The 14,960-nt window shown below is 31.4% G+C and overlaps 2 protein-coding genes across 2 annotated transcripts; one reads left to right on the top strand and one right to left on the bottom strand.

Annotated features, from left to right (window-relative positions):
• Positions 1 to 93: 93 nt before the first annotated feature.
• Positions 94 to 4,529, top strand: LOC116779374 (uncharacterized). Its single transcript, XM_061523351.1, has 8 exons — positions 94 to 519; positions 593 to 819; positions 896 to 1,071; positions 1,243 to 1,372; positions 2,093 to 2,420; positions 2,689 to 2,915; positions 3,428 to 3,603; positions 4,186 to 4,529. The coding sequence occupies exons 1-8, from the start codon at positions 219 to 221 to the stop codon at positions 4,328 to 4,330; spliced, it is 1,710 nt and encodes a 569-aa protein (XP_061379335.1). The 5' UTR covers positions 94 to 218; the 3' UTR covers positions 4,331 to 4,529.
• Positions 4,530 to 4,888: 359 nt separating this feature from the next.
• LOC116765238 (trypsin-like) lies at positions 4,889 to 8,685 on the bottom strand. Its single transcript, XM_032654658.2, has 6 exons — positions 7,621 to 8,685; positions 6,676 to 6,766; positions 6,251 to 6,358; positions 5,530 to 5,655; positions 5,275 to 5,408; positions 4,889 to 5,016 (listed from the first exon to the last, which is right to left on the bottom strand). Exons 1-6 carry the CDS (start codon positions 7,950 to 7,952, stop codon positions 4,938 to 4,940), a joined length of 870 nt encoding a protein of 289 aa, XP_032510549.2. The 5' UTR covers positions 7,953 to 8,685; the 3' UTR covers positions 4,889 to 4,937.
• Between the last annotated feature and the right edge of the window lie 6,275 nt (positions 8,686 to 14,960).

Genomic DNA, 14,960 nt, shown 5'->3' with positions numbered 1-14,960 from the left:
ATACTTCTTTAACCTTTATTGCAGATATTGTGTACAATTTTCTTTTTATCTATAAAATATATTTTTAATGACAGTTAATAGTTTATGGTTAAAAAAAAATCATTTGTCTTATTAAGGCTATAGTTTTTGCCGCAATCTCTTTATAGGCTATTCTACTTAAGAACATTTGATAGCAGTACTTTCTTCTCTGCGATAAAACGTTTTACGGTTGCAGTAAAATGCATTTTACAACGATAATTAAATTCGCAACGCTATTTTTCTATTCTAACATCAAAGGCTTGACAGGTCACTTGAAAGATCTAGGCGAGTCGGCTAGAAATTGGAATCATGTGATGATGAGCATGGAAAAGAGGATAGTCGGTGGCTCTGAAGCGCATCTCGACCAGTACCCTTACAATGTACAGTTTTATAATCTCGGCGGACTCTGCGGCGGTTCCATTCTCACTAAGAAAATAGTACTAACAGCCGCCCACTGTTTCGACTCAAACAAAAATTTGGCAGATATGAAAATATTTTCAAGTGATAATAATATACTACTTGTTTATCTAACTCTACGTTTACTTGAATTAAATTAAAAAAATATATTTTTCAGAACCGCGTTACCTGTTCGATCTCCACGCAAATAGTCATGATATATGGGATTTTCGTATCCACGAGGACTATGGGATGGAATCTGTTTTCGATAACGACATCGCCGTTATCATAATTCACAACGAGTTCGTCTTCGGTAAACAAGTTCGAAATATTAAAATAATTAATAATCAGCATTGGGAAAAAGAAAACGAGACCTTCACTGTCACTGGATGGGGGGAAACTAAGGTGGTGTTACAATATATTCGTCGAAGATATTTTTGGTACTAGATTTTGGTTAAGTACATAATTTTATATTTTACAGTATGGGGATGGCATTGATAAAACGGTTTTTAGACAGGTTAAACTGCGTTACATTAGCAAAGAGATGTGTATGAAAATGAACCAAATCACTCTGGACACTGAGATGTTTTGTCTTTATGGGGATGGAAAGAGAGATTCCTGTAGAGGTGACTCAGGAGGCGGGGTGCTGTGGAAGGGGTAATAATAATAATAATATATTTATACCATATATTTTTTATATGCATACAGTCATATAGAAATACTTGTATAGTTAAGTTTAATGCATTACCTGACACATCATGGTACACGAACATTTAGCTGATGAATATTCTCGGATGCAATATATTATATCATTTTATTTTGGTCCAGACAATTGGTTGGTATCGTGTCCCACGGCAAGGGATGTGGTGGTTTGCCGGGTGTGTATACCAACGTCTTCTATTACAAGTCCTGGATCGGAAAGAATATTGGGGAACTTTATATGAAATATTGTGGCTTTCATTGAATACTAACCAGAAAAATAAAGAAAATCTAAATATTATTCAAACTTTTTACTCGAAATTAATGTAAACTATATCATATGATATTTTGCTGTTATGAGAGATGTTAATTTCGTGTCATTCTGTTTATGTGAAATAAAATTGTATTGGAAATATGTCTTTAGAAACTCGTTTGATTTGTTATCAGTGTAATGATGACATCAATAAATAAGTATAAGTACTCGCAACAGAATAATACAGGACAAAAAGATTTGTAAAAGCTTTTATATTTCGAGAATTTCGAAAACGTTACCAATTAAAATCTTATTGTTATACATTTAAAGTGTTAATTCAAATGAAGACAACTCAGTATCCTCAGTACTCGTTGACAGTTGAGTCGAATATACGAAGATTTATGAACGGAGAAATTTTTCTAATTTGGCAATAAAATATCTCGCTAAGAGTAAAACATTTCAACAATACGACATTATTTTTCCAATATAAAAGTATTATAAGATGAGGCCTTTATTTATAGACTTATTTTCTAATGATTGCTTATTGTAGCTACATATATTGTTTAAGAAAATATTATTTTAAAGAAAATGTAATAAAAGTTTTCGTTACGACCACAGATTATTGACTAAGACGAAATTAACTCGAACTAATTAATTAAGATTCGTTGATTGTGAATGCTGTAAAAGAGGCAATCATTTTTAAGACACCGATAACGTTTTAATTGTTTGATAGTAATCTATAATTTATTAACTTTCGTTTTCAAGTATGTATCACCAATTATGTTCAAGTTAGTAATATATAAATGTGTTCTCTTATATTTTCATATAATATTATCGCGTTCGATCTGTGTAGGTACGAGGGATGTGTTAAATGAAGTAGAAGGCAGAATAATTGGCGGTCGACCGATACCTATAGAGATCTCGCCATTCTCGGTGCTCTTTTTTAATTTCAAATCTCTCTGTTCCGGTGTCATCATTAACAGCTTTGTTATACTTACGGCAGCGCACTGCTTTAATTCAAACACTAACAAACATCACATGCGCATTGAAATAAGTAAGTCTTACTAAGGATAACGTTAGTTACGTAGCTCTTTAAGTTGTTTTGTACAGTTAATACGTAAAACATTGCGTCTGGACGATGAATATTCTTTAATATTTATGTATGTTATGTTGTTACGAATAAGTAATAAACAAATTTTGTATTAAGTGCAATAACACTTAATACAAAATTTGTTTAGTAGTTTTTGTTTGAAAAACAAACATGCAAGGTTTTGTAATGAGGGTAAGTAGCACATTGCTGTATACATTTAATTTCTTTCCAGATTGTCGTTATTTGTTTGATATCAATGCTGAAACATTTAGAGTTGCCGATTTTATTATACACGAAGATTTTAATAAAGTTATACCTTTTGAAGCCGACCTTGCGTTGATTATGGTTACGGCCAAAATGCTTCTGGATAGACGGAAGCAGAAAGCTTTATTAATGAAAAACGATGACTGGATGAACGAGAAGGCTAACGTCAGCGCCTCTGGTTGGGGTTGGACCGAGGTGAGTGCTGTCTTAAAAATAACTTTCATTTAATAGCTAGAGAATAACGCTGAAAACAAGAAAAGGATGAAAAAAATGTAAAAGATGATAAAGGGAAAAAGAAATTTGAAAAGAATGCAGTAGCAAATGTGTTATATACTGGTCTTGAAGAGGTTGATGAAATTAGAAATTACAAAAAACAAGTGGCTAACTACATTGTCCGAATTTTCAATTTGGATACTTTGATCAATAGTAATTTGATTTATAGATATCGTTTTCTATATCTTCTAGGTTAGATTACTTTTTATTTACACCAAATATTTTATTTTGTTCTTATCATGACTAAATCAATGGAGTACATTTCTCTAGTTTTAATTTACTTTCAGACGATGTTATAAACTAACTAATGAAGTTATTCAGTGAAACCTTAATCGCACGTCTAGACTTTGTTCAACTTAATCTCGATATAAATGTAATTATAATTGCAAGCAGTTATTTATTATCTACTTTTACTATTACTTATTTATTTTTAGTACGGCGGCGGAGTATCCGAGCTGGGTTTAATGCGGACGTATTTGGGGTACGTGTCTAGACGGCGATGCGAGAGTCTGCATAGTTTGCGGCTCACGGAGGACATGTTCTGTTTGTACGGGAATGGGGTGAGGGATACTTGTCTGGGAGACTCCGGGGGAGGCGTTACTGTGAATGGGTAACACTTTTAATATGTAGTTTCTAATCACACCGCTCGTTTGATGTTAAAACTTATACAGGAACAGATTAAATTTGATTTATAAATATAGCTTTGTACTGTAGATGTAAATTATAACTTGTTCTCTCTGATGTTGATAATTTATACTAAGAAAGTATGTAATAAAATAATGAATTTCACGATTGAGTTATATATGTACGAGGGTACGATACACAAATTTATTTTAAATGTCAGTGGCTATTTTGGCAAAATCACGCAAAGGTTACATTGTCTTTGAAATCTTGAGAGGATAGTAGCGGAGCTTCATCTGTATGAATATATGTAGCATATATATACTGGTATATTTATGAGAAAAATACGTCAATCAATGTAAAGTACATTTTAAATTCTCCCTGCTGTTAACTGCTGATGTACTCCATCCAATGTAAACCATTTTATATTATGATAAAACACACTTTAAATAGCACCTCGAACTTAAATTAAATCCACGGAGCTTAATTTATAATTACTTTCAATATTTTATTAAAATCGTTTTTATTCAGAAAATTTAATATAGGTTGCTTGAGACTTTTCCATTTTCAGAACGGTGGTAGGCATCGTATCTCATGGAGATGGTTGTGCAAAAAAAGATAAGCCGAGCGTGTATATAAGCGTTGCTTATCACAGGAAATGGATCGAAAAGAAAAATCTCGAGTTATTAAGAAAAAATTGCTTTAAAACTTTATAATGTATTAATGATTAAATTTAAGTGTTTATAAGTATAACTTTTAACTGACTTTGGCTTAAATAGCATTAGAAGCATTTTTCAATATATGTACATACTTTCATCTATCTATAGCCTTCAGGCTTAAAGTTAACGCAATGAATAAGGTTTTGTATGTTAATATAATATTAATTTAAATAAAAATCCTCATTATATTTCATAACTTTAATATTTGTTTTGCTAAAACTAATCTTATTTGGATCCTTTTTATATTTATCTCATTCAACTCTGTGCATAGCCCAAGTGTTGCATCGTCATGAAGCATACGGAGCGTTTCCCGTTTCACATTTATCACCAACGTTAAAACTATATTATTTACGAAGATTTGCGTATGAAAAACTGCTGAAGCTCCGTATGTAGAGCGACGATAAACACTTAGAGTAAGCATACTGAACTTACAGATGTAAAAAACTGGAGCTACAGTAATTATATAATATCTTTTTACAACTTGGAATAATCAATATTTAATTCTTTGAGGATGATAGCGTCGATGAATTTATATGACAAAAAATTGAAGACGATGCGATCTCCCTTCGAGGGGAGAGTTATATTAAATAGATAGTTTTTCATCTCATTTGAGAGATATGTTCGGTTTATCCTGAACTATACAGTACTTTTTCAAGAACCTTTTCGAGTTGAGTGTAATCCACCTAAAACAATTTGTAATGTATTTATTTTATTGTGACGTTTTGAATTCTTTATTTCAATTCATTGAACTATATGTTTGATCATCAAAAGTATATCTGAATTTTAAGCCAACAGAGAGTGAAAATGTTTGTTATAAAAATAAATAGATACAAAAACGTGTTAATCGCAACCCAACTGGAACAGATAACAATATAGCAATCCTTCCATTCTTTACTTATAATATACTATATCATAGCTTGACATGAGTCAAAAAAAAATACCTGTGGAAATAAGACACGTTGGTAACTATTGCTGTGTTGAATCTAATATCGGTTTTGATTTCTCCTACAGATAATATACCGACTAGTAGATCGTCAAACATGGCGCCGCCACCGTTGTCAGTTAAAAAGTGATCCTAAATTACGAATCAACTAATTATTGAATATAATGCTTATTCTTATCCACGGGAAGACAACTTGAATGACTATTCCCATTGCATATATTGTGTTTTATTATTGGCATTTATAGTAACTTACCGTTGTGTATCGAACGCAGAAGTTTGATGGCGTCATCAATTGACCATAATATTGTACGCATTCAGATCTCTTGAGAACTACAGCTCCTAATTGGAGAAGTAAGTTGATATAATTCATCGGCAATTGCTGAAATTCCGTATTTAGTAACTATTAAAAATCTAATGTAGATAATGCAATACATTAAGTTTTGTGTTATTTTTTATTCAACATGCGACTTCGTTTTGTCTGGTCAAATAAAAACTCGATATTTATTTTATTAAATCATAAATGTAATACGAAATTTGTTTTTTTTTTACTAGAAATCAAAAAGCAAAGAAGGAATTAGTATGACGTGTTATAAATGAAAACAACATAAGTACTTAAAGCTTGTTAATAATCTCATAGTTCTTTTAACTTCTTAATATTTATATCAGACATAATCTCCAGGTTTTTTTGGGATTTTCTTTCAATAGTTGCAATATTTTATATGGGCTATTAAATAATTTCTTTATAAGTAAATATTAGATGTATCTGAATGCCTATGTAAATATCCTTGAACAGCGTATTTTTGAACATTTGAACTTTTGACATTAGTAATTCCATTATACAATACTTTATATGTAAGTATTATATACAGCGTCCTCTAGTGTACTTATACAATTTTGCTGTAAACCTGTTCACAGTACATAGCATTGTAAAGGATCATATAAAACAGAGATGGCGCTGTAATTAAAATAAATACCGTGCCGCCGCCCCATCCCGCGACCAAGAGATTAGTGTTTTCTCGGATTGCAATCTCTGGTTCAACGAGGAGTGTTTTTTTAACTGTCGTTTCATATTTTACATTTTTCTGTACAAAATAAAAGGTACATAATATATAGGCCTAGAAATAGAGTGTTTCAAGGTCTGAAAGACTGTTCTGAGTTTCTGAACGTCTGGTTAAAAATACTAAAACAGTGCAGTTTGCTTCATGACATCATGCAATTAATGTTGTACAAACTTTCTAAAATATCACTATTTAACTACTAACATTACAATTGCTTTTTATAAAATAATCTAGATAAGTTTTTAAAGTTTATCCATAATTTATTTTTTAAGAATCCGGTTTAATTACATTTCAGATAAAGAGTTTTTAACAGTTCTGTTCCAGTTCAAATAAAAACTTACTTGAAGCACCAACAAAGCAATATCATTGTCGAGAGCGCTCAGCTGTTTGAAGTACTCATGAATTTTATATTCTGCTACGGGTATTACTTGTCTGAAAAAGAAAATTAATCTAAGAAACGAGTTTGAATACACCTCTGTACACCTAATTGTTACATCCTGATTGATTGAAAGCAGACGTGTAATATTTTATTTTCTTAATTATCATCAAATGTAATAAGACCGTTGCATGGACAAATAACTTCATCAAAGGACTTTATTTTTGAAATTCTTGATTTATATCTCAGTTTAATACCTACATTGAAAGAAAGTTTGCCTATAATTTATATACGTCTAGACTTAATTCTTTTTCTCAAAAATCTTAGAAGTCATCTGCTGTTTATGTAGTTTAGATATAATTGTCTTAATTATTATTTTTCATTCAACCTAGTAGTATTTTTTTGGCAATTTATGAACATACAGCACTATTATTTACAATTTTATGGTAATCTTGTTTTATTACTAACATTCACTATCTCTGTAGATTTTAATGCGAAGTTAGAATTCTGAACTTAAATAAAAACTTTTTGGAAACTTTGTACTCGTATTAGCTGAGAGCGTGGCGCGGATTTTAGATTCATTTGTATATTGTAAACTAATCGTTCCAGTCTTTTAAACAGAGACGGAGAATTCTGAGGTCAATGGCTTCGTACACTGATTTTCGAAATTTAAAATACTGTGAAATGCATTAAGATAATGTCTGTTGTTTATTTATGAAGTTATAGCTATATTATCAATATATACAATTACATATAGATATGTACATATTAACTTAGTACTTTAATAATTAAAATTGTTAATTCATCGACCAATTCTGGTAAGATTCTAGAAGGTTCGAGCTATGAATATTTAAATTTCGGTTCAAATAGCACAGATATGTTTTGATGTCAGAAACTAATATCTACTAACCCAATCCCTGTGATAGTATTGGCGCCCATTTTAATATCAACGGTCTCGTCTGTGTGTTTTACGAAGCAGCTGGCCGCCGTTACCACTATCTTGCTGTATATAAGACTCCCTGAACAATATCTCGAACCGTAAACAATCAAGACGTGGTGTGGAACATCTCTTGCGCTCGTTACTGGTTCGAAATTTGGACCGAAGTGTACTGATAAACTGTCTGGCAGATAACGGTATGATGTAACTCCTTTCAGGAGAAACAAGAGGATTGGTATTTTAAGCATTAATACATAGGTTTCTGTATTGGTAAGGCGTTCGCATATTCGCAGCATCAGGTTCATCTCTTGGTGACCTGTGATCTTATGCACCAAAGAAAATAATTAACACTGTTAACGCAGCAAAAACTGGGTTAATATTTATATATTTTACAATGATATAATTGTCGAATACATTGAAACTACACACACAAAATAATGTTTGGATTTAAGAAAAAAAAGGTTCACTACAATAGTAGATGATATTTTTATAATAATAAAAAATCATATTAACTAATTAATATATAATACTTAATTTCTGAACGTTCATTAAGATTTCCGTTTAGAAAATTATTTTTCAAATTCAAAGTTTCATATTCTCGAAATTGCAAAATAAGACACAAGGAAACAGAAGAGTCGCTGCGACAACAATAATCATAACAGCACTTAAATTTTGTTTTCATTTGCAAATTGAAATAGAAATAAATAGATTCTCCCCCGTTTTATATTGAGCATTCACATAGAATCGGTCTGAAAACCGATTTTTTGTTTCCCATTCGAAGGCCGCGCATTTGAACGCAGTGCACGTCTGCAGTGTGATTAATCTGTCGATGTATTCAATGTTTTAATCAGCTCTTTAGCATTTAAGTACGAGTATATCATATCCACGACTCTAAATCACCACGATCAGATATAAATAGCGTCAATGATTTACACCATAAAACGTAAATGAAACGAAAATATCCGCACTGAAGTCAAAAATACAATCGGTATTTTGAGTCAGAAAACACAGAATTCAGTAATAAAAGTGTTGCGATAAACAATGAAATTGCTATCGATATCATAAAGCGGTCGCGTTATTGTGTATTAAATTCTTGATCAAACGTTGTCAGCTGTACGAGCGATATGACGTTATTGTCGTTTACGTAAAATGAAAATGTTTACAAACTTTTTAGCCGGATTAATATAATTGATATTCTATTGCGGCTTGTAACACTTAAACACAAGGTTCAAAATCGAAGGTTAAGCAACATGGAGAATGCAAAGCAACTTTGTGTAAAGTAACAAGTCATATAACAGCAAGTTATGTCGTATATGACGTTTGCGTCTATACAATATCAGCCGGTTATCATTCTAGTCACGTGCGACTCGAAAGGGAAGTCGCAGGAATAGATTTACTTTGGCACTGATATGAATGGAACGGAACGTAATCACCTTTAAAGACCCAATCACTATCATTATTTATAAAATCTACGTGTTACATACTCGCTGGAAAGGAGAAAGGTTTAAATAGATTGAAAGGATTCAGTTCAAACAAGAGTCTGTTTCATTGTGGAAGGATAAGGATCACTAATTTAAAATGTTGTCTTTATATTGAATTCTCTAAACAAATTTCAATTAACGAACAACACCAATGCTATATAGAGGTTTAAGGTTTTTTTGAGTGTCAGAGAACGTGTGCCATTGAATTACCCTTGAAATAGGAGAAGAAAGGGTTCGCTCCAATGTTTTCTTTTATCGTGAGGGCATCCTTTTGTCCTAAGTCACGTTCATTTTTAAGTCCACAGATACTTATCTTAACCTTCTTGTTTCAGTCTGTCTAGGAAAGCTGTGTCTTTGTTAACACGTTTTTCGTCCGTATATCAAAAAATTGTAATAATCTTTTGTGTAGTCAATCTAATTTTGAATAACAAAAGATTTCAATTTAATGAAGCTAACAAAATTGATGTAGATTAAATTTATGATTATATTATAATTAAGTTATTAAAACACGTTCATTTCTTTGTTTTGTTGAATTTTTTATATACTCCTAACTGTCACGTCATTTTGCCTTTGCATTATTTTATGTATGAACAGTTACGAGTCTCGACGGTCGTAAAACCAAAACATTATTTAAACACGTTCATTGTTCATAAATTCCGGACGCATCATTTGTTAAGAACAATCGTGCATTTAATTCTATATGCTGAATGTAATACAGTAAATTATTTTCAAAGGCGGATTGTTTTCGTCGTGGATTTTCAACTCATGCTTTTGATCATTGGTATTTTATGTAATTAAAGCTGAGTTTGAAATGATTCTTTATTTTTTTTTCATAACAAAGATTGACTCTCCCAAAACAGAGTTATAGTATGATGGGGTAAAGGTAACGAAAGAACTTGCTATATTGGCGGGAAGGCAGTTGGAACTGCTAAGCATTTGCTGGTGGGATACAGGGTACTCTTGGATAACGGTCAATACTCGCCTCGTCACGATAGGGTTCTGGAAATCACACTTGAAGCGGTTAGTCTTTCGGTATCTAGAGCGCAAAGAGGAATAACCACAAACAAGCGATTAATAGGTTTTGTTAGAGAAACTACTAGGGGCAATAAAATTAAACGTCTAGCCTTACTCTATCCTTAAAGCGGCTTTGGATTGGACTATAATGATGGACTCGTATGAAAAACAATACAAAATCCCAAAGTATAATTGTGCGTTGGCCTGCAGACCAAACATATTTATGTATTCGCTAATTTTAAAGCGCGTTGAGATAATAGAGCTTACGGTTCCTTAGGAAACCAACATCCCCAAAGACCATGCCATCAAGGTCAATAAGTGTTACGAGATCACTAACGAACTCACTAGAATTAGTTTCGTCGTAGATTTGTACGCGGTAGAAGTCGGAGAAAGAGGTATAACACCTAAATCCCCTAAATCCCTCTACACCCTGCTATAAGACTTGGCCCTGTCCACAACTAAAATAAATTCATTGTTGGAACGTACTTCTAAGGCATATCCTAGTAAATTTCTTACAAATTTGGTTAGGTAGAGAGAGGAGCTTGGATGGTGGAGGTGAGATAGTGGTCCCTTGAACCTACGCTTGGGCCGCAAGTCTCAGGCACTGTTGAAGCTCCTCTCCTTGCAATACTACGGATCCGGCACCCGCACGTTGAATCAAAGTGAAGCACGGTAATTTGGCGATAATAATAAAATTGAATATATATATACATAGAAGTGTTTATATTTTAAAATGTTTAAATTTATGTTGTTCCGGACTTTTCAGAGACAATGAAGAAAATGTTCTCACTGCTAGTAAAATGTTTTGTTGTATTATAATTTAGAATACACAGTCTGTTAATAAAGTATAAGAAATTTTTAATGCTTTGCTAGATAAGAATACTCCATTTCTTTGTAGCTTTATGTAATTACTTCGTTACTCTACCGCAGATTCAGTTATTTTTTTACTGCTACTTTGTTTAACACGTCTTCGATTTTAGTCTATCATTAAAAATGGATCCGACAATATTCATGAAGTTTTTTATGAAAAAACAAATCATGTGCTCGGGGGTATTCATTTATTTTAAAATGATTTTCAGAGTTTTCTCTTCCATTTGCAAGTCGATGGTATTCAAAAATATTTACACACATCCTTTGAAAAATCTAGCCTCTTCCATCTCTGATATCAATAACGATTTAGCTGCAACTATTGATATTATTGCTTGTTATTTCATATAAATCATATAAATCGCAATTAATTCTAATTGGACGTCCCCACTTGGAATCTCTGCTTTTTATTTTTATAATCGTTTCAAATCTTGGTATATTTCTGGCCCAGACCTTATCTTTACCTGTCCATGTTACACATATTAGCAGAGAAACATGTCAATTGTTTACCTTTTTCCTACAATTAAGACTTTTTCTTTTTTCTTCTTTAAGATGATGGTCCATTAGTTTAACCGAGAACAATATCTAGTTTCCCTGGAATATTATCATACGATTTAAATTTAGTTTGCTTCAACATGACCACATCTCTGTAATGCTTAAACCGCTCAAGTGGCTCTACACAACTAACTGCCGGGACTTACAAAATCTTTCTGTCCTGTAATGTGTTTGATCTCCAGTTCTTTACCTTAAAGAACGTTTGAAAAAAAAAACAAACATAATTTTATAACCTGTCTATTTCATTTCAAGTAGTTCTGTTGTAGAACACTTTGCCTTTTTTATTTCGTCTGTCTAAATCTGTAAAGGTTTTTAAGAGGTCAGCAAAAGAAGACGAATTGTTGTGCAACATAATAATTTTATAATAAGTTTCTATAGCCATTATAAGTAAATTTAGATAAGTGAATTTATGTCTTATATTATTATAATTCAAGTATGTATAATATTTGCCTATGTTTGGAATTTATGGTTTGTATATTTTATTCCTTAAATTGTTTAGTTACGGCTACACTTCATCAAAATCACAATTTCATCTAGCCCTATGATTATGTAGTAGAAATGATTTCTCGGTTATATAATCAAGATTTAAATAACAAATAAGATAATTTACTTTATTTAACTTTGAAACGAGAATTACAATATGGTAAATTTACACTGCGAGACTCTAGAGTATAGTAAACAAAATCAAACAATAGATTGTGTATGGTAGATATCCTGAAACTGTCAAAATTATCGCATTTCACGTTAGCTATTCAGCTAGCTAGTATTTAGCAGAATGTGCTTGTGAAATTGAGAACATTAGATAGAATGATACATGTTTGAACATATTGAACTCTCAACTCTCATATTGGAAATGGTATTTTAAAAATCCTATACAAATGTTTTCGTTTGAAATTTTTGTATTTGGCGATAAACTGTCTAAGCGAAGAAAAATGTTTGATTGTAACTTATTTGTTCGTCGGAATATATACACGTTTGTGTATATATTCTGCAATGGGCGTCCTAAAAGTTCTTTGTTGACCACAAACATTATTCCACTATATCTATTTTCTTATTATTTAACTCATCATTATTGGTTTTATGTTGTCTTGTCTTTAACGACAAGATATTAGCTGTATACACATTTATCAAGATTAAACAGATGAATCATTTTAATTCGTTTAAGACAATGTAACCAAGTTAGGTAATTTCAAGCCTTCTGCTTATTAGTTTTCTTAAGTGAAGTATCAATCCGTTTAGAGTTTATAGTGAATAATTAAATTGTACATAAAACTTGTTATTTTTAATGTAAGATTCCATTTATATTCTAAATAAACAAATTAACTTGGAGTGCTGTCGACTTGTTACAGTTCAACCCGTATCACAGTAATTGCTTTGATTCCAATTCTATTTTGAAGGGATTACAATAACATGGGCTAATTAGTGCAAAATTTTGTATAGAACAAAGTTTCTCGAACCCTAAGCCATGATAACTACTGATATTACTTCTTTATACAATTTAATGTGTTATTTTGTTAATTTATGTTAAGCTATTTTGTTACTTTCTATATTTTTCTGTTATGTATTAGTTATATTTGCTCGGTGTTCTAAATTAGTAGTATGATGTCAAGTAGGTAGATACCTACATATAATATTAGCATATGATGTATACTAAATATTTTGTTAAGCTGTCTGTAGGAGATTGATATAATAAAAATAGTTTTTCATTGTCTTTTATATTATTTCTGTTATGATCTTTTTGCTAATGAACGTAAGTAGTCCTTTATTATGTGATTGTACTACATCGAGTTTCTTATGTTTGCGTTACTCACAACTAGTGACGACCTTTAAATTATATACGATCAAATCATTTAAATAAAATAATTCAAAAGGACTTTCTGAATGGAAATTTCTGCGTGAATATTTTTTTTGAGAATAATTCATATTTCACAGTAGTATAGTTAATAACGCGTTTAAAGCATGATGTATGTTTGTACTCTTTTTTATAAATTTCAACAATAGCGTCCCGCCCAATGAACTTCAATGAGCTACGCGTTCGCCAGTTCGCTTGCACATGAGACGGTTATAAGTTAGCCAATGTTTTTGTAAAACGAATATGAGAGCCGTAAATAAGCTTGAAATTACAAAAAATTATTCTCTACTAAATGCGGGGAAATTGTTCGCCTTAAAGTTTTGTAAGTAACTTATTTGTAAATATAAATTATAAGTGTTGCTGATTCTTCCAGTCTCTCGGACGGCGATCAAAAACAATTGCTTGTCAATCTTCGAGGTCCTATTTATTTTAATGTCAAATTGGAACATTTCTATATTATTTATTAGTGGAAATATCAGCATCTGTATGTATACCATGCTTTGCTTTTTAATAAGGACGTCAGTTAAAATATAGATACAGCCTCATATCTCTGTAGCAGTGTAATCAGGAAAACTTTAAGAGGTTTTTTGGGGCTCTGGTTTGATAATTATTGATTGATGATAAATTGATAAGTATTGATAGCCATTTTTGTGACGCTAAACCTTGATTGCTTCTTGATGGATTCATGACGTCACTTAAAGAAAAAATCAATATGGCAAATTACTTGATATATGTTATTTAATTTTATATGTATTCTAGTAATATTGCCGTATATGTAATTTGTATGTATCCATATTAAAAGTAATAAAATAAAGCATAAAAAATAATCACACTAGCATAATTTTAGGCGCGGGATTTGAATCCAAGACTCCTTGTATGCCACGTTACAGGTTCTTCGCCTTTTTATCAATCGTGACCTTACTAGTACCACTGAATTTAGCATTGAATATATTTAAGCCATACCTTGACGTGGATTTTCTTGAGAGATCACAAACAAGGTTTTCAGATTTTTTTACTCGGAAGTATTGCAAATATGTCACTGAAATTACTATCGTAATGATTCTGTGGTCTTGATGTTTTACATAAATTAATATTTACCTACATCCAGTTAATTTCAATGTATTTTTATTACTTTGTTATATATTACAAAAAAATTAAATTGCATCAAGAGCTGTTTATATCAAAAGTACACAGTGAAATATAAATATCACCTGCACCAAGGTCTTTTATTAAAAATCGATACGTCGGAACGAGCAGGGTATATATAAAAGCATTTCTGTATTTTGTAAGTAATTGTCTGCTTTCGTCTCTCAGAAACTGTATTATTATACTAGATTGAAATATTTGTATCTTAATCAAATCTGAAAATATTAATATTAGAGCTCGGTTTTTCAGACAATTGTCTTACATAATTATATAAATGAGAGTGTTACATAAAAATTGGTCAAGCAAAGAATGAATCGATAGAATTATACTACATCGATATATATATACATATGTATGTATGTTTGCACATATATATAGGTTTTACTATACCAAGACGA

Source organism: Danaus plexippus, chromosome 2 (assembly GCF_018135715.1).
Source record: "Danaus plexippus chromosome 2, MEX_DaPlex, whole genome shotgun sequence".
Lineage (NCBI taxonomy): Eukaryota > Metazoa > Arthropoda > Insecta > Lepidoptera > Nymphalidae > Danaus > Danaus plexippus.
This window is presented reverse-complemented; position numbering and strand designations above follow the sequence as displayed.